At 43.6% G+C, this 24778-nt stretch overlaps 1 protein-coding gene across 5 annotated transcripts in view; it reads left to right on the forward strand.

The window, feature by feature from the left end:
• Positions 1-24778, forward strand: part of SEMA5B (semaphorin 5B) — a 254481-nt gene that overhangs the window by 173271 nt on the left and 56432 nt on the right. For all 5 annotated transcript variants that reach the window (XM_032189713.1, XM_032189716.1, XM_032189717.1 and 2 more), the window contains exons 7-11: positions 3736-3798; positions 13872-13970; positions 14720-14933; positions 17509-17794; positions 22158-22293. In XM_032189713.1, coding sequence (XP_032045604.1) covers positions 3736-3798; positions 13872-13970; positions 14720-14933; positions 17509-17794; positions 22158-22293 — 798 coding nt within the window. The remainder of the gene's footprint in view (positions 1-3735; positions 3799-13871; positions 13971-14719; positions 14934-17508; positions 17795-22157; positions 22294-24778) is intronic.

The following is a 24778-nucleotide window of genomic DNA, read 5'->3' on the forward strand; positions in this document are numbered from 1 at the left end:
TTTCTTAAAAAATAAAAAAGAGCCTGCAGAGAGCTCAAGAACAGACATAGGGGATGGATGTGAAGAAGCAGCTATCCATGCAAATGTGCTGAATGGAAGGCCCATTAATTGCATTTTCAGTTCAGAGACTGAGTTGGTAGCACTCTCGAGCCTATCAGCGCAGATGGCTGGGCAGTCCTGCTCATGGTTTGTGTGGCTCTTCCCTTACACAGCAGCTGCAGCCCTGAGCTGCTTGTTTCATTCATACAGCATCTGAATCCAGTGCTCATCCATTCTGCACATGGACCTTGTGGTTGTACAGGAGGTGCTGGAAGTGGCTGGGAACACTGTTACAAGCTGCATTTCTATGGGAGATGCAGAAGGGAAGGGATGCTCTAGAGCTTGTAAGGAGCTGGTGTGAGGAGCTGAAATGCTGTTGGTAAGGATGTAAGAGGAGGAACTGCTGATGTCCTGCCACCCTGACAACCTAGAAATGTGTTTGCTTGGTTGCTTAAGCATGTAGCAGGTAGAGAAGGAGCTAGGAGGAAGAACATACTGTCCTGTATTTGTCTGTAGTCTTGCTGCCAGCTTTGTCATATCTTCATCCAGGCTGTTTTCCATGACCCATGCCACCAAAGTTGTTTTTTTGCTGCATGGGTCCAGAGGTGTCCACTCTGCTGCTTTTGATGAGCAGATGTAGCAGGAGATACAAAAATAATCCCAGATATGTTTTCTGGGAGCTAGGAAACTTAAATGGCACAGACAACTGAGAAAACAAATTATAAATTCAGGATGATGACCCAACTGTGTGACCAAAAACGTCTGGTGGATACATTTTGTACCACAGCCAAGAGTGCAGAGGCAGCTTTCAGCAGGAAAAACAAATAGTATTCACTTGGTTATAGTTTGAGTTAAGGGCAAAAAGAATCTAAGGCAGAGGAAGATACTTTAATTTGGGAAGGAAAGGCTTGGGCTGAGCATGCCAGTGAGATGCAGGAAGTAGAGCGCCAGCATTGTATAGGGAGTTTGCACAGAAAGCCCAGGACAACAGAGATGACTGGAGTAGGATCTGAAAAGACAGCTGACCAGTCAAGTAAAGAAACCAAACAAAGCTGGAAAGCTTATGCTAAGGTGCCAAGCTCAGAGATCTGAGGCTGCCCAGGACCTCTTGCCAGCTCCAACCCAAAGGCTATGACCACAGATGTATGAGGGCTCCGGAGAGCCTGGCAGAAGGACTTGTCTAGGCTTTGGGTCAGCTGGCTGGTACATGCTCATACCCTGGAGTACGATATTTAAACACACATTTGCTGCTTGGCCTTGTAATTATGTTTTTATTATCGACATGATGTTCTTTGCAGGGTCATGAATATTTTCGTTGAGTCACTAGAGGTCATTGGAGTTACTCAGCCCTCAGACTAGTTTCTCCCTGTCCCACCAAAGATTTGTGAGACTTGTAAAATATGCTCTGGATTGCCATATAGCTTAATTAGCCTCTGAGCTCTAATGAAGTGCGCCCTGACTAATGGTGCAGTCACAAACAACATGTTCCTGTAATTTGGTCCGTCACCAAGAACTTCTGTTATCAGTAGACTCATCAAGGTGGTGCTTCGGAAAGCTGAAGGGCACTGTTGCCTGATGAAATGCAGCGTTTCGCACCAAGAACATAGCTGGAGGGGATCGGTGCTCTGACACGAGCTGTGTTTGCGACGTGCCGCAGAGCCGTGGCTGCAGGTGGCTGGCAGCAGGAGTGAGGTGTCCCTGAGGAGCCTGTATTCTTCTGCTGCTCTGCTATGATCCCACAGGAGCCAGAGCACTGATCGCTGTAGTAACCCACAATTTTTGTTTTCATTTTGGCCTGCCAAGCGCTGTTAAGTTAAACCTGGCAGTGTAATGGAGAGCGCCCTGTCCCCGTTCCTGAAATGGAACAAAGAGACACCTCATAAGCGATCTCTTTTCTGGAGTTGTATTATATTAAGCTTCTCAAAAATTGATCCACAGTCCAAAACCGCTGTGGACAGATGAACGAGGGCCAGAGCTGGGACTGGAGATCAGAACGCCGCCGTGTAGTTGTTTTGCAGATGTCAAGGCTTCCTGGGAGTTGCCAGTCAAAATTTCTTGCTGTTCTGTAACAGCTTATCGCAGCGAGCTTTCTCATCTGATGACATATCCCCTCTCAGGATATGGCTACACGATCCTTTCCAGCAAGGACTCATCCCAGCTCTCACACAAACACTTCTGAGGCACAAGCTTTTGGCCTTCAGCCTGGCTTGGACTGCAGCGCACGGGAGCTATTTCCCAAGCGACTCCCAGGGAAAGATCTCCGCTCTTCCCTTCTCCCACCAAACCTCTGCATGTGCTCATAAAGCTTTACTTAAGCCAAATTGAACTGAATTTTCAGCGGATGGACAAGATAGTGTTTTTTGGAGTAAGGAAGAAATACGCCTTCTCCAAAAGTTAGATGTATAAATGCATTTCCTGGGCAGTGGCAGTATTTCTTGTGGTTATGAGCAAATACCTTCATGGCACTATGGTGGAGTTGTTTGTTTGCTTGTGTTTTGGGGGGCAGATTGATCCCCTCTCCTTGGTAGTCTCCTATCTTTCTCCAGCAAGAAGCAGGATTTATCATGTGTCAGGGGGACAATTTCTATGGAAGACTGGGGTTTAAAAAAAAATAAAATTGGCTGCGCTGAAAAAGTTCAAGAAGAGTTCAGATCCGGGCCAAACTTTGAAGCCATTTCCTGTGTGGGTAATGTACTGGGAAAAAAAAGAAATCTGGCTCTTTTAGGGGAGCTTTGGATCTGTATCTGAACTTTGCAAGCATGGCCTTTCCCTGTGAAACAAAGCTATTTTTCTTGTTCGCAGAATGATGTATTATGTATAGCATGGATGTTTATATGTATTTTCACCTCCAGCTAACAATACCTGCTTGGATTTGTTAGAACTATTTTTAAAAAGTACTGGGGGGAGGAAAAATGCAGAGGGCATAGAACGGTTGGGTATGTTTCTGATTTTTTCTTAAATCTAAAAGTTGTAACACAGCTTTGCTGGTCTTGACCTTCCTTGCGAAGGAAGGGGCCACTTTGCTCTGAAGGAGCTATGCAAGGCTGGCTGGGGACTCCCACCAGCTCTTGGTCCAGGTCTTGCAGTCCCCAGTCAATTGGGCCCACCGCATTTTACTCCACCTCAGGGTCTGGCCCCATTTCTCCGACATCACCAGTCACCATCCAGCCTTTCTCCACTCTTCTCGTTGTCTGGGTTTTGCTTGTCCACACACAGTTCTTGTTTTATCCAGCTCACGTCACTGCAGGGTTACTTAGAAGGTGATAATCTTGAGGGTAAATTTGAGGAGACCACTGCATCTGTAGGCAACTACTGGGTTTGCCGTTGGGAAGGTTTTTATTTTGGTGATGAAGGCTGGTGGTTTTATACAGCACTATCCTCCTCGGAAATGGGTGAGGACTCAGCATATGGGACTTGTGTCTTGGACCTTCCAGTTGAATGATGACCAGAAATTTTATTTACATGTAAATTAAAGCCTTGCCTTTGTTAACATTCCAGTTGCTTCTGCCTCTGGACATTTCATCTATTTATCATTTGTGTGCACTGTGAGCACAGTGGGAGCGAGATACATGTTTACTGTCACAACACCTCTTGTAAATTGGGCTGTATAAATTTCTGGAGATGATTGTTTTTGGGAGTCTCCAGACGTGGTGGTTGGTGGCATTGTCGTGTGACTTGTACATTTTGGTTTCTCAGGCAACAGCGTGGGGTTCAGATGAAGACACCAGGAGGTCCTGTCAAAGTAAAGGGAAAACAGAGGTAAGTTTTCCTTTGCTACAGACATGCTATGGGTGAATTTATTTACATCATTCCATTAGAAATCCCCACAGGGAGCATCTGACACCAGCTTGAGCCCATAAATCTGCAGCTGTTCGGAGCTAGTACCGCAAGTGCCCGAGCACCACAGAGCAACCATTTCAAAGGCTACCTGTCCAAGTTATTAGACTTGCACTACATGAAATTTAAAGGTAATTTCACTGCTGGAGAGGACGCAGTTTGTGACATATCAAGGATCAGTGTGCTGGCAAATCCAGGGAAACATCTTGTAGTGGGTCTGAGGCTGGTCAGGTTGGCTTAGTCTCAGTACTCAGCAGCGAGCCGTTGGCGTTCAGCCATGTGGGCCTGTGTCTGATACTTGTTCGCAGTTAGAGCTGATTTTTGTATAATTCTCTTGAACATGAGAATCGAATCCGCTAGGACACTGCAGTTCTTTTCAGGTGGAATGTCACAGAGCTCCTTAGGAGGCCGGCGCAGTCTGCTAAGCTGCGGTTCAAAACCAGAACTGTATGAACTAAGGCGTGCTATCTCAGACGTCTGAAGTTTGCAGGCATTTCTGACTGAAGCACAGGTCCTCTTCTGCCCCACTTCTGAGAAACTGAAACAAAACCATGTACTGAAAACAAGAAGTATTTTTCAAATGTGGTGTTGGTACTGTTCAAACATGTTCAGGCCTCAACTGAGAGGGTGTCCTGTTGTCCTAAATATTATACCACAAAGAGTTTTCAGTCTAAACCAAAGGAGTTGGAAGATAATCATGATCTTTGCTGTAGACTTGGACAGTCAAGCAGAGAGTGCTTGTGTGGCTTGCCCAAAATCTGGAGTTCTGCCAAGTTCCAGTTCAGTGCTTCAAGCATGGGATTATATGATTTTCCATTGACCACATTCATTTCACATAATAAGCTGTACGTGATTATTGTGTTAACTTGCATATACACAGAAATGTCAGTTTGAATTTTGTAGGATGAACAACAAAGAGCTTCGTGTAGTTTTGGAGAACAGGAATATCAGTATCCTTGAACATGTTTTAGAGTTTGTGGAGGGACTGCTTTGTGTAGGAAAATGCCAGCCACTAGAAGAAGAACCCAAAAGAAGATGAACAACATTAAAAAACCCAAGACACGAGGAGTTTTTGAATTTGTGGTCTTTGTACTTTAAAACGTGTACTCTAAAGAAAGGATTTTACTCTTTACTCCCATTGTAAAAATTTGTGAACCTTAGTCCATTGTTCATGAAGAATTTGAATTTATAACCCAGAATTATTTTGTCAGCCCCCAGATAAAACCCTTTTAGATTCCATGCATTCAACTGAACAAATTCTAGGATAATTTCAATTTATTATTTTTACTGTCATGCCAAAAGAAAGCAATGGTCTGAGCATTTTTGCTGCTGCTGCTGCCTCCACACACTGCGAAGAGTCTGCCAAACATTTCATGAGGATGGTGCTCCAGACAGCTGAGTTTATGCTGCTTGTTATCCAGAGCTTAAAATTGTTTGGTGGGTGCAGGAGCCTTGGATGTGCCGTTTTGAGAAACAATAATTAATCAGATTGTTAGACACTTCTTGACATACAATTAATGGCAAACAGAGGTGTTGACTAAGAGTCTGACAAGAAGACATGGAGCTACGAAGAAAGGCAGAAGGATTCTGCAGTAGATAAGTAAACTCAGATCTCCCAAGTCTGTATCTAGTTTTGCCTGTATGTCCATGGATGAATCCCTCCTGGGAGTCTACACATTCACTGCTCATTACACTGTAGAGAAATGACTTAGTGCTAGCTCCAAATACCACATAGAGCTTAGCAAGCTGATGAACAGCTCTACTGCAGCTGAGAAGTCCAGCTCTGACCTCGTGTCTTTCTTTGGCTGGGTAAATGCATCAGGCAAGGGCAACACAATGTGAATACTTCTATTTATGCTGTGTGATAGTGGTACAAGAACCAGAGCTCTGTCTGCCTCAGCTCTGCTTTGTCAAAACTTGACTAATGGCAGTTTTCTACATAGCACAGATGATTTGATGATAAATATGCTCAGAATTGTCAGGCACTGAGATATGTGGTGATAAAGGCTAGAAATAAGGAGGACCTTTGGCTCTTAGATTAATTCACAGTGTAGTTTGGGTAAGTTATATGACTGGTTCATTTTCCTTACCCGTTTAATAATGTCTTTATTTTAAGATGAAGTTTTCAAAGCTACCTAGTGTATAAAAATGCCTTTTTCTTATGCCCGTTGAATATCTAAATTGGATTCTCCCTGCTGCTTAGAAAATCTCCTCCTAAAATGCCTGGAGTTTTACCATAAGGAAAATAAGAAGTACAAGAGCAAAAGCTACAAAATGCATATCACGGAAAGATAATTACCATGGCATGATGATCACTCCACATTTGAGTACCAACTGGACAGAGAAAAGGGAGATGAGAAATCTGTTTCCCAGATTTAAGGCCACTAGGTCTTTTCCTCTGACACCTTGTGTAGCTCTGGCCAGAAGTTTCACCTGCCTGTTCCAAAACTGAGCTCAGTAACTTGTCTTTGGCTGCTGCACCTTCCTGAGGAAGGCAGAAGGTTTTGAATCAAGCAGGCCTACTGCATGCTTTGCTGGCTTGATCAAATGGCCGATCACCTTCACTGTTAACAGCATGTACTTTATTTCCTCTTTGAATCTGGCTTCAGTTTTGGGTGTCTGTGTCTCTTTTTGTCCTTCTCTTCTAGATTAAGGAACTCTTTAGTTACCAATATTCTTTTTTTCTTGATAAACCATTTATATGCTCTTGTCAAGTCAGTACTTAGACTTTTTGGTAATGTAAAAAGCTGAGCTCTCCAAGCTGTTCTCTAACTCATTCCTCCACTGCTACTGAATATTTTTGTGTCTGTTTTCTGCACACTCCAATTTTTCACCTCTATTCCCACGTCAATCTCTAATGCCTGAATGTGATTAAAATAGTCTTCCACCTCTTCTTCGCCCTCTGTTCATGTACTCAGCAGTTCTTCTGTCACAGGAGATCATGCAGAATTGCCTAGTCACTGTGACCACTAAATCCTTCTCACAGTTGCTAGTTCGGGGATGTAATCTCCCGGTCTGTACATAAAGTCCTTTTGTTCGTTGCCTTTTAATGTATAATATCTTTAAAAAATGTATTTTGTTTGTTGGGTATAGCTCACCAACCAGCCTAACATATATGTCTGCTTTGGCCTCATTGTAGTTGCTATTTTTCTTATCATTGGGTTATCCACAAATGCTGGTTAGGAAAAATGTTGATACTGGACCTTGCCATCTGGGTCCCTGCTAGAACAGCAACTTTGTGTATGATTTTTCTCAGAGGACTTCATTTCAGTCCACGCATTTATCAGATTTTAATCCTTTAAAGTACATGTACTTGAACTTGATTTTAAAAGTAACTCTCTACTATATGTCATGCGGTATTAAAATATACACTTCAGAAAAGTCTCTTTCATTTATATTGCTATTTTTGTCAACCAAAGCTTGTGGTTTCCTCAAAGAATTGTATGTGCTTTATTTGTCATGTCGCTGGAGATCCATGCTGGCTTCCACTAGTAATTATTCCTATTTTTGCAGCATTTATAAAATGCATCCTGATCAGCACCTTAAAACTCTCCCCTGGAAACCATCCACCATACTGAGAGAGACTGCAGAGAACAAAATCGGTGTTATGCTGCCTTTCTTTCTGCCTTCCAAGTGATATCACCCAGAGGTTGTAGTTAAAATGAGCGATGGATAGAGTGCAAGGGGAAGAGGTGCCACTAGATCAAAATGTATTTAATTTCATTAGGAGCTGCTCAGCTTCTGGTCTATAATTGGTTTGTCTCTGCATAACAGCCCATCCACCACATCTAAGGAATTTTGTCTGACATAGAAAACTGTGGCTTTCTAAACAAGCGCCCTTTGGTCTTTGTCTTGTCTGAGCATAAAATTATTTGTTCACTTTCCCAAAGCAGCACACCGCCATTTCAAAGAGAAGGGAACTGCTTGTGAAAATGGCAGCGCTCCAGCTCTTACGTGCTGTCCTAAGGACTTTGGGTAGCAAGGGGAAAGATGATGCACTGATAACACTTCTGGAGCAAGAAAGAACCAAGGGAAACATCTGATAGGAATCCAGCTACTGTTTGTCCCAGACTGGCTGTCTCCCTTTCCTTGTATGATGTCCTGATACAGACGGTTCTTGGATTCACACAAGGTTGCAGGGAAATCCTGGCCCACGGTTTCAACCCAAATAAATGGGTTTGGCTCAGAAGTTGCTAGGCTAATGGAGGAATCTGCTATTTTAGGCCTTCGAGTGGCTGTCATTCAGAGGATGTGTCCTCTGGTCATGTAATGTGGCTGGGAATCGCCATACAAAGAACAGGCACCCAGATCTGACAGGCACCATATCAATCCATGGGTAACTGCGAGGCAGACAGATGGTTTTTCTTCTCCCCTTTCTAGCTGTTTCTAGAAATCTGAACCTCCATACCTACTACTTCTGCTAAACTATCAGCCCCCTAATTTGATTTGAAGTCCATTAAAGAAAACTTGGCTGGAAAAATCATTAGTGATTCTCTTTGGTATTTATGGCACTCAGAGGAGAAAGACAGCTTGGTCAGGGTGTTGGCTTAGGCTGATTAGTAAACTATTTGTCCAAAGAAATAACATAGATATCTAGAAGCATGTTAATAACACTGCTCAAAAACGTCAGGTTATGATTTTTAAAAAAAAATTGGGATGAACTGCAACAAATAAATATTTGCTGTACTCTAAAATGTCATTAAGGGCAAACACAGAGTTCTGGCCGGTTCTCTGAACTGCAGGCTGTACTTCAGAGCCAGTGTGTTTACTTTTATAGTAATAAAGGGCTTTGAGCATGGCTGGTGTAGCTAGTAAGTGTAGCTGAACAGACCAGAGCATCCAGTGGTTGAGGAGCAGGGAGTGCGGTGGGACCTGCCAGATCAGCAGAGGACAGAAGTCCTCTCTTCCCACCGTGTGTGTAGACAGCAGGAATAATCTGGCCGGCCAGCAGTGCAGGAGCCTTCTCTGGGTACAGCTGCCAGCACACTGAGCCGTGAGTGTTTCTGGTTGATCTACCCCCGGATGCCTCCCGATGTGGCTCCTGCTTTCTCTGCTGGCAGCCTTGCACAGTGCTGCTGGCTGCGCTGACACCGAGCATCGCGCTGTCCTGCTGCATCGCTGGGGGCCAAGCCTCAGGAGTAACGTGCAGGATGACTTGCATCAGTAGGGAGACAACCTCCCATCATGGCAACATCTCCTGAAACCAGAATTCCTTCCTTTTTGCAGCTTCTGGATTTTGTTAGAGTCTTGTAGATGTGGCAAGGAGGAGCTGAATGGAAAAGAGGAGCTGGGTTTCAAAGAAGTAACCCCTGCCCATGCTGATCTAGCTAGGGAGAACAGGCAGGCTTTGGGTCACTGTGGACCAGTCTTTATAAGTTTTTGGTAAAACTTACTGTTTCTGCTCGAGATGTCCTCATTCCCCACATACACCCCCCTCTACCTGTTTTATCTCGCTGTGTTCTGGCCTCAGTGAACTCCTGGCAGTGAGCTCTGCAGATTAATTGCACGTTGTGTGAAACTATTTTCATTATTTTGTAGCTCTGTTAGAAGGCTGTAGCTGCATCTTTGCCAAGTTTCATCCTATTTCTCCTCTTAAATACCCTGGCCTAACCCCAAGATAAATTTCCATATTCTGAAGAGTTTGTATTTCTTACTGAGGACACCAGACAACCTGAAACAGCTATTTTCCTGATAGAGCATGTAACTGTGTTTTTAGTCTATGATCAAAATGTATTGGTATGTGATGAAATACTGTTAGCTAAAAAAAAAAAATCGAAAATCAAAAAGCAGATCTCAGAAAACAGCTTGAGTGGTTTATTCAAAGTAAAGGCCAATTAAAGCAGTGCCTATATACGGTTAGGCCTTCAAAGGAAAAATGCCTCTGTACAATGAGATTAAGGGCTTATAACATTTCAGAACTCCAGTGTTCGGAGATGACAGATGAAACAACTCAAGAAGCACCTACAGCTGGCTTATTCTTTGCATCCTGAAAATGTCTTTTTGAATTTTACCTCAAACTGAAGCCAGCAGGAGTTCAGCCCCTCCATTTGCTGGTCTGTCCACGCGAATGAATGGAGTAACACTTTGGGTTTTGGGGTTGGAAATGTGCTTTCAAAGCAGCCTGACATCTGTATTGCTAGAAAGAGCCCTGCTCCTACCCACAGTGGTGGACATTACGCCATTCACAGACACAGTGAAATCTAAATGTTTCAAGCCTAAAATAAATGAGAATGGGCTTAAAGCGAGGAGGGGCATGAGGGAATTTGATAAAGATTAAGCTTTACCAGTGATGTACGCCTCCTAGGAAAACAAGGGTCATTAGACTAGGGGAAAGTGATTTCTGCTCAGTCTAAGGCCTTGTCTGCAAAAAGCACCAGTATCCGGTAATTCGGAGGAAGGAATGAGAACCCCAAAGTCAATAACATGTATTTCAGAGGAAAATCAGAGATATGTTTAATGCTCCGGCTGTGAGCCACAGGTTTTTATCAGCACTGCCATATATTTAATGATAATCCCAACTAATATAACTGGGTTATTCTCATTAACCATATAAATATTGAGTCTTCTCCCTTTATTTAAATCCTTAATCTCATGATCCCAATAATACTTTCTGGTGATGAGATCTGCAGTCTGATCACACACAGACTGAACCGTCTGCTCCATGATGTGAGAGCAGGATCCAAACATTGTCTTGTCTGGACAGAGCTGGGGTTCAAGCTTGCCAGATTTTCCAGCCATGTTAAATAAAGCCCATCTGAATTTTGCCTCCCGTACGACTGAGTTTTCCAGGCCTGTGGAAGAAACTGCACTAAATAGCTCCCATTTTCTGTAAGTGCTTGGGAAATTATTTTACTAACCAGTTGCCTGAGCTACAAGTTGTAGAGGGGAGCACGGTGAATAACTTTTCCGAGCAGATCCCGGCTGGCTTAAAGAACACAGAGAGGAGCCTGTCCCTTTCTAGTTATTTTGAGAACAGGACAGAAAGGGGACCTGATGTAGATGTCACCAACAGTGTCTCGAGAAAAATCCCACAAGCTGGAACGTTTTAGTGGTTCAGCTTCTTCCTTGCTTTTGTTGGAAGTTGGCATAGGCTGGCAGTGGGCACAGCAATAAGAAATGCCAGATGAGCACAGGATTCCTCTTGGGGCCAGGCAGGTTAGCCAGGTGGGGTCTGGGAGTTAAATCTTTGTCCCCGTCTTGCAGGATCTCCTCTCATTCAGTGTCACCATGGCAAACCTTCTAGCACCTGTGTGTTTCGATTCACCCAGCCCAGAGGACAGTAAGATAATGCACCTCCATTTTAGAACATTACTTAATGCTCTACAAATTGCTTTGAGACCGGTGGATGAAAAGTACATGTGATCATTGCTCTTGCCCCAGCAGTGCGGAGCCCTTTTACCATCATTAGTAAGGCAAGTCCAGGGAAAAAGCCTTCTCAGAGCCTAGGCAGTTAATTCAGAGAGATATAACTGTGGTGGGATATGGCCACACCTGTTAGCAATGTTATCTAAGCAGAGGAGAAGAAAACATCCACCAGGCACCCCAGTTTCTGCCTTTTACAGCCAGTGAAATAATTATTGGGCTTGGTACATCCAGTTCCCTGAAAAGTATCAGCTGTCAAATGTTTCCAATCTAACACCTCATCTGCGCTGCCTGTGCTCTTTTGCTCTTTGCTAGCACAGTTGGGAATGGGCTGGAAGTCACAGATGAAATATTTTGGTGCAGGTTCAGACAGCAGCAGATATATTGGCTCAGTATGGTTTTTCTTCTCTTTCAATAAATAACCTCTGCTTTTGACTGAATGGGTACGAAGAAAGCCATGCTTAATTAGGCTAAAATAAGACAATATTTTACCAGCTTCCAGCATCCTTATCAACCTGGGCTACTGCGCCTTGGAGTAAAGTGTGCAACAGATGCATCCAGCATGATCTCACAGAGAAATTATTTTTTGTGTTCTGTCTTCTCAGCTGGGAGGATTTTCACAGAAATTAAAGCTTTAATATAGGTCTGTGCAAAGAAGAGAATTCTGCAAGTTAGGATTTGAGATTTCTGCAGGACGGAGTTTTATTTAGGAGTATGTTTAAGTACTGGAAAAGAGTGTGGCAACATTAATGGTGTTAGCTGGCTTGGGGCAGATGCTGCGCTCAGGCTGCAAGGAGCAGAGGAAGGTGGAAGCAGAGAGGAGCAGGTGGATGCTCTCTTATTATGTGAAAGTCGTGTACAGAGCTGCTGTCTGGGTTAGATGCCAAATCAATCATATTCTGGAAAAACTCAACGGGGAGAGGAGCCTGTACTTTTTAAATCTCATTTCCTCAAGAATTTCTGGTCCTTCACAGTTAAATATACAGTGGTCCTAGGATTACGTGGGATTGGGTAACTGTGCTGTAAAACAGGAATTACTTAACATGAAATGCAGACCTGGCTAGGGCAGGGAATAACCTGCAGGGCTCACAGCACCACAGAAGAGCAGGAGGGAGCAGAGAGGCTGGCAAGCCCTTGTTGACCCCACTATGAATTTAAGCTCTGGTTCCTCTGTGCCAGGGGCTGTGTGTCGGATCCCCAGATCCCTGCTGAGGTCAGCCCCACTCCATCACCTCCATGGCCTCTGCCTGGGCCAGGTGAGTGCTCCCAGGCTGGCTCAGGGCGCAGTCCCTGCACACTTCTCCATTCAGGATGAGCCCCAGACACTGTGCCCATGCAGTCGCTCATCTGCGGCCACTGCCAGGGGGGGTTTGCTAAATGCCATTCTCCAGCAAGTTGTTTTCCATGCAGCGAATGAAAGGAGATGGTAGTTCTTAATCCAGCTAAGCAAGCCTCTCCCCTTTCCAGCTGATACGGAGTGTTTTTACACTGCTGGATCTTGCAAATGAAGTCTTCAGGGAGCTGATCAGCAGCGTGGAGCGCTGTGAGACGGGGAAGCTCGTGGAGTGATTGCTGCTTACAGGAGAAGCGGTGTCTGCAGCTGGAGGCTCAGCTTAGCAGCAAATTATGATCTATTGGAGGGAGGAAAGCAAGGCAGCCGGGATAACCCAGCCGACGTTGTTATTTTTTAACAAGTTCCCGTCTCTGTTTACAGTGGAATATAACTGCCTTTCCTCCCTTGGAGACCGTGGGTGCCACTCACAAGCCATCCATCGCTCACCTCCTCCTCTCTGCGCTGCTCCCAGAGCCCAGGGCAGGCAGCCTGGTTCTGGGCTCATCAGACATCCCTCAGCGGGGCTGTGGGGATGGATTTCAGGGCAAGGGGCTGCCACAGGCTGTGCTGGCACCTCCTCTCCCTGCAGGTCACCTCAGAAAGCCCTGGCCTCTCCCTCTGTCACTGAGCATCCCGGGCACACTCAGATGGCCTGACCTGCAGTCCACCAGTGTCGGGATGTGAGGCTGCAGGGGGAAGGAGAGGCTGAGAAGAGGGGTTTTGCTATTTCTCTCTGTCCTGGCCTGAAAGAGAAACTCCTTCCACTATGGAAAATCCTGAGTGTGGAGCCTCATGGTGGAAGGAAGCAACGGTCTGTCCAAGCACACGATTCTCCCATTGCAGAGAAGTTCCTTCTGTTTTCCTGCTACACCAGCGTGACTTCTAGTGCAGGGAGAGCCTCTGCCCTTCACCAGAGTTGTGTCTGGGTAATGTTGTCAAAGCTGCAGCACTGATGGGAAAAGCAGGTCAGAAATATCATGGAAAGAGGGAGGATTCCTCCTCCAATTTAAGCAGAAAGAAAGAGCCAGTTGTATAGCTAACGCAGAGTCAGCCTGATGGATAGCATCCTACCAGATTCGTGCAGGATTGTGGTCAGAGAAGTAAGCAGCAAATTGGCCTTGCTCACGGAGACTGCTCGCTCCCTACAGCTGTGCACTGCTGCAGCACTTGGTGCAACAAATCTTGCTCCAAGTTAGAGGTAAAGAAGGTGCATTCCAGCTGCCACACAGGTACTTTTTAATGTAATAAATAACCTCACAGTCTTCTTTTCAAAGTTCGTCTCTGTCTTGTGTCCCTACAGGAAGAGTGTCAGAACTATGTCCGAGTGCTGATTGTTTATGGCAAGAAGGTTTTTACCTGTGGTACCAATGCCTTTTCGCCAGTGTGTTCCAGTCGTCAGGTCTGTTTTGCCTCTTTTGCAGTGATGGAGGGGCTGGGGTACATGCTCTGGGGAAGGCCAGTCATCAACAGGGCTTCATGGGTGCAGAGAATATGTTCCAAATGCAGTTGATCTGAAATTGTTTTGGTTTGGGGTTCTTGGCCCCGTTGGGCCAGGGGGTGGTGTGTCTGCAGGTGGGGAGCAAAAAACTCATGGTATGGGTGAGCCAGGTTTGGACAAAGTGCTGCTCATGTAAACCTTGGGTATGCTGTTGAAAATGGGCAATACAGACAGGCTTAGCTGTGAGCACCTCCTGAGCTGAATGCTTAAATGTTTCCTTCAAAATAAATGGCAAAACTCCCTTTGGCTTCAAGGGAGGCAGGAGCAGGTTCGGAGCAATGTTAATTTTTATATTTTTTAATGCCAGTACACATTCAGAAGGTGCCTATGGAAGATTAGAAACCTGTGCTAGCAAGAGGAGCACCTGATTACTGTGAGTGGGTTGGGCTCTGCAGGCTTTATTGGCAGGGGAATTACCCTTCTTACAAAGCAGGAGGATCAGTGAGGCTCAGACACAACTTCTTACATTGGCAAGTGATGTATGTAAAGATCAATTTACAGTCATCGCTGGCATTATTGTCTTATAGCTGCCTGTTTTTTTTTTACCATCAGGGCTTTGCTCGGAGGTACTCATGGGCAAACTGAATTCTCTGTGCCAGTACGAAAGCCAGCTGCTCTTTAAATTCTCTCCTCTCTCCTTTTAAATACAGGTAGGAAATCTTAGCAAAATCATTGACAGAATTAATGGAGTGGCTCGGTGCCCGTATGACCCCCGGCATAACTCGACAGCTGTGATTACATCACGAGGAGAACTCTATGCTGCAACTGTAATTGATTTCTCTGGACGGGATCCTGCTATTTACCGCAGCCTTGGAAATGTTCCCCCACTTAGGACAGCACAGTACAACTCCAAATGGCTCAATGGTAAAGTCATGCGGGTCGTATCTGAGCAAGAGGTGTATTAAAGTCAACTTGGCAGGCTTGTAAATCCTTCCTTCTGTTTTCTTATTGGAATCCAGAGTTATGATGGGGATGGGCTTCCGGTGCAATGATCAGTGCAGCTTAGAAGACATTTAAAAATAGCCTGGAAGGATGTCAGAGGAGTTGATTTAGAATATGCAAAGTGGGTCTTACAGGCTGCTTAATATATTTATGGGTCTCTGTCTTCAGAGATGACCAAGTGCATCCTTTTAATGAGAAAATCCCTCAACGATTTGAAGATCCAGGTTAAATAAAGCCTCATGTTGTTGACCCAGTTCTGCAATGTGTTGAGCACACTCTACTTCCACTGTCTCAGCTGAAAATGGTTCGTTTCAGTACAAGATCAGTCTGAAAATGAGAAATTTCACAGCAAGCTATGTTACATGTAAACCCATGGTGTTGTGGATTTATAGTTATTAAAAGCAGCTGTTACCCCAGTATGATAATACCCTACATCAAACAAGTTGTAGAATTTCAACCAGTAGTTCCTGCAGTAAGTCCATATCCTCTGGCTGGGACAAAGCACACCTTGACTGAGCAGACTATAATGATGGAGACCCCAATATTTCCTCTCTCCTCTCTCAAGGCCAAGGTAAGTTGACCAAGTATTCAGAATATTTCTGTTGGATTTCAGAACCTTTCAATCAAGGATATGAACAGTGGGACTGTGCACTCTCTGGAACTTCATGAGAATGAACTTAGCTTCTGCAGACACTCATAGATAATGTTATATGGAGAGCAGGACCTGTAGAAGAACGTCATCAGGCAAGACTGTGAGTGAATTAGGACAATTAGTAGCATAGCTCATATACACTCATTACAAATATGTGCCACTTGTCTGCACATGAATTAAGAATTCAGAAGGAAGTCACACGGGGGAACCTTGGAACAGGGGAGTTTAAAGAAGGACAAACAGAAACCGAGTTTCTAGTCCGTGGTCGGAAAAGCTAACATGACACTTGGATTTACAACTTTGTGCAGTATTGGGGACTTTGGACTAATTTCATCCCATTCTGGCCACTTTTCAACAAGAAACAGAAAACTTGAAGATGATTCAGAGAAGAGCCATGGAGTGATTTGAAGCTTGGGAAGTCTGCCTCACAGTGAGAGACTTAAGGAGCTCAATTTATTTATCTTTCTGAACAGGAGATAAAAGGTGGTTTGCACATGATATGGAAGTACTTACACCGGGAGAAGATCTCTGGCAGGATAAAGATCTTTAATCTAACAGACAAGTCATGACAAGAGCCTGTGATTGGAAGCTAAAACCAGATAATGTCAAATGGAAGAAGAAGTGCAGGTTGCAGCTGGGGCAGTCATTAGTCATTTGAACGAGTCACTGAGGAAAGTGATGAATGTAAAGCCATGTGACGTTGTCCTGTAAGATCAGATCTCCTTCAAAAAATGCGGTCTAATTCACCTGTTAGTTGTAGGATCCTATGGTGGAATTACAGGGTGAAGTTCTCTGGTTCATATTAGACGGAAGGAAGGTCAGGTTGGTGATCACAGCGATCCCTTTAAAGTTCACTGTCTGAAAGAGAAAGTTTGATCAGAGATGCTCTGCAGTGCCCTTCCCTCTGAACCATATTCTACCTCCCAAACCTTCCTTGCAGCACCATGAGTCTGCCCTCCCCTCTGCCAGACTGTTCTCCTTTCACTCCTGGGCTGCAGCATTAAAGAAATTCTGTACTTTCCTTTGAGCATTACTCAGAAATGAACATCGTAAAAGCACCTGTAAAACCAACAGGTTTTTTGTTGTTGTTGTTTAGTCATATATTATTAATTGGCCAATCTTTTCTCTTTGCCAGAGAAACTGTTGGGATGAAAGACTGAACACTTTAAAGCTTTGTTAAATAGCCAATTAAAATATTCATTACAAACCAACACCAGGTTCTTTTTAATCCTTGTGAAAACAATAACAATGATTCCAGGAGAAAAAGAATTAAGGAGAGCTTGCTCTGATACTGTCAGTTTGTGGCGTGGTTTTGTTTTACGGACATAAGATAATCTTTTGTGCCTAGAAACTGGAAAGGCTTTGTGATAAAAGCCAGATGTGATTGCGCTGGGAAAATAGGTTGAATGTTTCAATGCAGCAGTCTGGGGAATCGGGCGGATGCAAGCAGCATATTTAACACACCATAAGGTGCACTTCAGAAGAGAATAGGTAAAAGAACCCAATGGGAAGGCTTTATGTTGTAAAATAACTGTAGGTACAGAGAGTAGTCGTGCATATGCAAAGCGTTAAACTCTGCTTTCACTGAAGTCAGTAGCAGCAGAGCCAATAAAGTGGGGAAATGAAGGGATCCTTCCATGATCTGAAAAATGGAGCTAGAGCTGTACCCCCATATATCATTATTCTCATCTACTGTTTTTATGTCTGCTGCTGACTCCAAACTCCCTGTGGTCGCAGCTTTGACAGCCTATGTAAAAGGAGCTGGCAGTGCAATGCATTGGGCAAGTCACTGAGCATGGATTGATTTCTGACCTGTATAAATCTCTTCACGTGTTTGTTTTTCAGAGCCTAACTTTATTGCTGCCTACGACATCGGTTTGTTCACCTACTTCTTTTTCCGAGAGAACGCAGTAGAACACGATTGTGGGAAAACAGTGTATTCTCGTGTGGCCAGGGTCTGCAAAAATGACATTGGGGGGAGATTTTTGCTGGAGGACACATGGACAACTTTCATGAAGGCCAGGCTGAACTGTTCCCGTGCTGGAGAAATCCCTTTCTATTATAATGAATTGCAAAGCACCTTCTACCTTCCTGAGCAAGACCTGATCTATGGTGTCTTCACCACTAATGTGTAAGTTGCACTGGTTTTACTGCCCTTCTTCTATCCCCAGCAGTCTGAAACCGGCAATACTCTGATTTCTTAGACAGTCTAAGCAATAATTTTTGAAAGATCCCTTGGTTTAATGCAGAGGAATAGATAGGTCTGTATTATCCATCACAGCAGCATTGCCTTTAGGACAATGTTTTTAGTCCGTTGTTCATGGATGCCTGGAGTCCCTTACGGGGTGACAGTACATTTCTAGGGTAACTTAATTTGATTTAAAACTGAGCTGTGACAGACTTTTGACTTTTTGTAGTGCCAATGCTACTTGTGTTGTTCGGAGAGCTGGTATGAAAATGACCCAGTAGAAAAAAAAAGATTTTTCAGCCAGGTTTACTGCCTGAATGATCTGACACTATTGTGGGAACATCAGGATTGGCCCTAGAAATGGACAGGTACATGTGCTTGGGAGAGAAGTATTGGAAGGAGGAAAAAGAGGCAAATGGGATGACAACAGCAGGAACTGAAATCAACATAAACTGCTGAACAACATATTATAGAAGCAAGGTCATGGAGGCTACACAGCGTTTAACATTTCCAAGTGGGTCTGTACCTCTACTACAAACAGTTTGGGGTCCATAAATCAAAAGCAGTGTTGGAAATCTGAGGGGAAGGAATGATTTCTGAAACTTCATAATCACCTTTTCTTGGCTTGATATTGAAAAAACTTGTAATTGGAATGATTTAGTGTAGCTGTGAAAGCAGAAAAGAGAAGAGGAGTTAATTAAAAAATATATTAAAAAACTCATAATGTATTTTTTTAAGTCAGAAAAACTCAAATAACTTTTTCTCTGAAGCCCAAGGCTAGGATGATAAGTTTCAAGCTATAACCAGTCTGTGTGGTATTGAGTTTCAATAATGCATGCTCTCCAGGGGGGTGTTATCCTGATGTGTAAACTAGAGGATGAAAATCTGAGTTAGTTACTTCACATGACAACCACCCAAAATATCTTTCTCATGCTGGTTAGCCAACTTCTTTGGGGCTTTTTGTGCAATAGAGAGTACTGTTCAATATGAATAAGTGTCTGGTCCCAAGAAGCCCCACAGCAAAACAAAGAAGTGAAGCCTCTCTGAAGTATAGACCTTAGGTCTGTTCTCTTTGGCGTGGCAGCCCTTGAAGCCACAAAGCATCAGCCCCAACTTTTTGAGCTAGAGCACTGTTGGGAGTTTCACTATAATGACTTTTATAAAGTCAACAGATCCAAAATGATATTTCCAGTCTGTAAATGCCAAGAAGTAGGTAAGTGTTTGGCCACCCTCATTCACCTTCCATGTTTTTTTTTCTGCACGACTGTTGCCAACATCAGCCAAAAGTGAGCTGTTGGAGAAGTGACGAGGAAAAGGTTGTGGAGTCTCTTTTGTTGGACATTTTCAAAATGGACATTCCACCTGGACATGGTTCTGGGCAACCTGCTCTGGGTGGCCCTGCTTGAGCAGGGATTTGGACCAGAAGACATCCAGAAGACATTCTGTGATTCTGTGAAAAAATAATAATGAGTGAGCACTGGACCTTGACTCTGGGCTTCAGGGAAATCTATCCTGGAGTCGAAAGGAGCATGAGTTGTTCCCCCTGAAAACATTTAAAGGCTGTTAGCCAAACTGCCTGAATGTGTAAAGGAAACCTGGCTACTGCTATGGGCAATTGAGATGGAACAACTTTTTTTTTTTTTTTAATATCAGAGACACTTTTATGCCTATAGTGATAATGTTTTATCTATCCATTTGTCCATTCATCCAGCCAAGAACGGAAATTGGAAATGAGAATAAAATTATTAATAAATGTACAATATTAATCAAATTTATATGGATTTTGTGTAAAACAGAGGAGACAGACTAGCTCGGGTTGGAACAGTTCTTTTGTGCTGTGTCTGTCTCCCAGGTTTGCTAAAGCATGAGACATGGTAAGTGTTACCCTTTCCTCTTCGGATTGCACTTAAGTCACTCTTCTTACATTACGGGTGTGTGTTCCCTCTGGTATCTTCTGAGGACAATATAATATGTAACATTTGTGTAATTGAAGAGATGAGTTATTGATAATAGCTGAAGCTAGATCAAGTAGCGTTTTGGGTCTACAACATGATGTTCTTTTGAGAGTTCAAAGAGAAAATGTTCCAATTTGTCATCCGACTAGAGAAATAATGGTAATTATTCTTCTAACTTCCACTGGGACTTATATCATGCTGCATGAGCGCTGCATACAAAGAGGGCTGATGCGCGCTCTAGCCTGAGTACCTTTATAATGGAATACTGATGCACCACAAAACTATTATTTTTTGTTTAAAGGTATTTTTATTTTGGCAGGTTCATCTTTAATGCAGTTACGGTCATCTTATAACAAAGGGCTTTTAGTCTGTATCATACTTATTGGTGGAAACACCCATATAAAGATTTATTGCTTCATTTTAAGCTATATCCTGCTAAATCAGTGGGAAAGAGAGCTTTTGGGGGAAGCTGTTGATGAAATATTTAAGAAGCTTTTATTAAAGTTTTTGGAGACTATGTTAAAGCCTCCTTGAACTTAACTCACCTAGTTAGTCACAGGGAGCAGGAGGTGCAATAAAGGAACTTGCAGTTCCCACCAGCGCAGCACAAGGGCCAGCTGGCCAAATCGATGCCACTGGTTTGAGACTGGGATCTGTGTTGTAGTAGGGAGGGATAGGAAATATGCCAGGCCACAGATAGCATTATTTCATCAAAAGCCTCATTCAAAAGGAAAGGGCTATATTGTGGAGTCTTTAGCAGGGACCTAAAAAAATCTTTTTTTTTAAGTGTTTTTGTTAGACTATCAGGGTTTTATTCTTTCTTTTCCTTTTTCATTTTCCTTCTCATTCTCTTTTTTTTCCCATGTGTGCCTCAAGGCATTTACTTGTCATCCATCATTAGCTTTGTCTTAAGAGCTGCCGTCTGTGAGCATGCACTGCGTCAGTGGTGTTCAGACAAAAGTGGAGAAAGGTTCGCCTGGCGCTGCTTTGACATGTTCAAAGGGAGCTACTCCATCACTCGGGGGGTGGAAGGGCAGGGGCAGGAGCGGAGAGTGGGAAGGCAAAGCAAGAAGTTCCTCCTGACGTTGTATTGCTCTGAAGAAATATGCTGTGAAAGGATCTGGCCCTCTACTTTCCTGCCTGGGACTGTGGAGCAAGGCTTTTTTTTATTTATTTTTTTTGCGCAAGAGAGTATAATTACTGGTTTAGTAAAAAAAAAAAGTTCCTCTCAGAGAATTCAAACTGCTTTAATTAGCAGCAAGATACATACAGCAGGGCTTGGGTTATTTAAAAGGCACTGTGACGAGTCGGTTTCCTGTGCTAGCCCTATTTTTAGTTTTATTTTGATATCTTTCTCTCCAAACGTTGTTCTTTCCCTTTAAAAAAGGGAGAGGGCTGGGAGCAGGTTTTGAATTTCAGGTAACCACATAGCAAATGGCTCTCTCTGGACGTGCTTCTCGGAGATGCCGGCTCGTCAGGGAGGTGCACTTGAACCCTGTGGAAGCAAAAAGCGCTGAGCCTGCTCAGGACCCTGCAGAAATGGGCCCTCCGTGGCTGAAACGGGCCAGCAAAGGCCAACCGAGCTGTGTGCAAGTCTGCCCAGGCAGCATCACCTCCCTGTGACAAATTCCCTTGCAAAGAGTCCTTCCTGCGGTGGCATTTCTCTCGCCGTGCCTCCTCTGGCTGGTGCGTGCGTGCGTGGGGAGCAGCCTGCCCCAGACAGATGCTGATCCTGGCTGGGAGCACGAAGGAGTAATCACTGAAAACAGAGGCTTGCACGTATTAGCAAGACATCTTTGCTTGCTGAGCTGCCGTAACAACCAGCTTGGTGTGCACTGTCATTCTGTCCCTCCCCCTGCCTGTGTGCATGCTTCTGTATACTTACAAATAATATATATATATCTATATAAACATTAGGGGATATATTTTATAGCTGAAGATTTTAGGAGGCTGTAGAAACAGGCTTTCACCTTGAGAAATACCGGGAGATTAAAAATTATGTTGTTTGTAATCAATCAAGATAGATGGGGTGGTAAAAAAATAAAAATAAAACCAGACGCAAATAATCCATGCAAATTAAACTGTGCTCACCTTTCATGTCAGAACTACTTCCGTGGCCCTTAAATCACAGGCATTTTAAAACCAAGCTTAAAATTCATTCTCAAAAATTGTCATGCAATTCATTTGCATTTTACAATTTATTTATTTATTTTTGCTCCCTGTGAGATTGGTATCACTGTATGTCTACCTAGCAATTTACATGTATTTTATCTGAGTGAAGCTTGATGTCTGTTATGATGAAAATGTCAATGTTCTAATGATTAAATTGATTTTTTTCTCCCCTTTTCCAGAAACAGCATAGCTGCCTCAGCAGTGTGTGCCTTCAATCTGAGTGCCATTACTCAGGCATTTAACGGCCCTTTCCGTTACCAAGAGAACCCCAGATCAGCCTGGCTGCCGACGTTAAACCCCATCCCAAATTTCCAGGTACTGCTTCTGCCCTCCAGTGTGCTCCAGTCCTTTTAATGTTCTGTCACTCCACTGGGTTGATTCTTACAGGGGCTTATTTTTCCAGGAAGACCCACAGTGCAGATAAATGATATTTTTCTACCTTCATGAGTATTTTGGTCTGTGGAATTCTTTGCCACATGTTATTGAAACCATGGGATTTATGGAAAAATTTAAGTCTTTTTACACATAAAAATGTTCAGAGCTTTTGTAAGAATGAAGAATTTAAAATATCTGTGGGCCAGAGATGGTGTTCTGGGTAAAAATTTTGGAGGAAAGGTTTCCTGCAGGATATATCACTGGAATGCCCCCCCGAAAAAAGCCTGAAACAACCAATGCTGGCCTATGGTGCGAGCTGCATCAGGCTAGATGGACCCAAACTCTGATACATCAGGGAAAATCCACTCTTCCTACTCTCTTATTTCTGGTACACTCATCACCAATACATGAACTCTGAGCATATGGTCCTCACAGGGGATAAGTCTGCATATCCCCACCGAAGCTTGCAGATTCAATGACTGTAAGCTGAAGCTGACAAAGTCAAACTAGAATGGAGACAACCGACATTTTAAAACAAGAAAGGTAATTAACTACTGTGACTGCATAAGGATGTGATGAATTTTCCATCACTTAATGGGGCCCTGAAGGCAGCCGGTGTTTCTGTGTGAGATGGATGTCTTTCCAAGACACGGTAGCTCAGCCAGAAGTTATTGACATGTTGCAGAAGTAAGTAGTGGAAGAGGCCAGATGGACATAGTGATTCCTTCTAGCCTTAAAAATCTTTGGGTTTATGAATGAGTAGTTTTCCAGGGTTATGAGTTTACGCCAATTTGAAATGTATAGAACATGATAGTTGCTTTATGCCCAAATTCAGTCACTGCAGCACAAAGTATGAATTTGAGAGCCCCACACAACCTGAGTCCTCTGAAGTGTGAGCCCATTTTAGAGCTCAGCCCCTTCCCACCTGGGGAACCCTAGGGAAGACAAACTCATCTTTCTGTCCTTGCTCCTGCACAGTGAATCCTTTCAGCCTGATTGTGTGAATCTGGTTCTGCTTTATAATGGCAAAGGTGCTGAGGCTGCCTGCAAATGCCATCTGCCTTCAAAGTGGTGATGTCAGGGACCTTCCAAAAAGGACTCTGCAGTCAGCTGAGATCACTGCAGGAGCAGATGGGAGGCAGGTCCATGCTGCAGGCAGGGACACGCTTGTGCTCTTGCTGAGGAACCTGACTTTCTCCCCCTGAATTCCCTCACAGCACCTGAGTGAGGGCTTCAGCTACAAGGTGGGACAAGTTCAGGCTCTTGATCACCCCCTCAGCTTGATGCACTCAAAACCAAGAAACAAAGCTTTGCTGAAGCCCCAACCATGCTAAACATGACCGGGGCTTTTTTTGTTTTCCCTTCAGCTTTTTTTTTTTTTTTTTTTTTTTTTTAATTTAAAGGGAATATTAAGGTTAACCAAGAATCAAAGACTTTCTGTCTCTTGCTGGACTAACCCAGGAGGAATAGAAAAGGACTTTGGAAAGCATTTCCATGTAGTGAAAAGTATCAGATAAAATGTGGAGTGCAAAGATTGCAGCAGCAAGATGAAAAAAAAGGGTCAGGGAAAAATAAGGAAAGGAAAAGGAGGTATGTGGCAGACAAAAGGAAGATTGCAAAAAGAGATTAAGATGTTTTTCAAGTACAGGAGGAACAGGAGGTCAGTGAAGGGCCTTTAGGAGATGACAAGGGTAATTTAGTGACAGAAAGAGGCAGATATTGCAAAAAAATTAAATTAATTTTTTTGCCTTAGTGTTCACAAAGGAGGATGAGGGAAGGATGCCAGATTTTTTTTTTTCTTGCGGAGAGGAAGGAGAAATACTGAAGGATATAGAGGATCAGGGCAGTGCAGATAATCAGGAAATTAGAACAAAACAAAATAAAACCAAACCAGAGGGATGCTGTGTCAGCACACAGGCTGCCAATAGCCCAAAAGGATTATCAGTGACTTGATGAGAATAGAAAACAAAACCAACAATGACATTCCTGCCACTGGGACTCCTCCTTCAGTGATGCTCTAGAAAGAAATGAGAGCGGAGAGAAAAGCATCCAAAGCAAGGCAGGAGTGTAAACCAGAAAGAGTACAGGAGACAGGAGAAGAGATGCAATTAAAAACCCTAATGAATTTGGGATGAGACACTAATGAAAGAAAATGACCTTTGCAATAAAAAGGTATTAAAGCTCATCTGAAGACATGTCAAAAAAAAAAAAACACCACCCAACCCAACCCACACTGATATTTTCTTGGTCTGGGTACTTGGTTCAAAACGCTAAAGCTGATAAGCAAATGGCCATGTTCATAGATGATGTGAACTAGCATCACCCTGCTCAATTAATTCCCACAAGCTCCAAGACATTGGTGGTGGATTTTTGGACAAACCGAGTTGTGCACAACTGTGACAAACATGTCCGTTCCTGAAGTGAG

Source organism: Aythya fuligula, chromosome 6 (assembly GCF_009819795.1).
Source record: "Aythya fuligula isolate bAytFul2 chromosome 6, bAytFul2.pri, whole genome shotgun sequence".
Lineage (NCBI taxonomy): Eukaryota > Metazoa > Chordata > Aves > Anseriformes > Anatidae > Aythya > Aythya fuligula.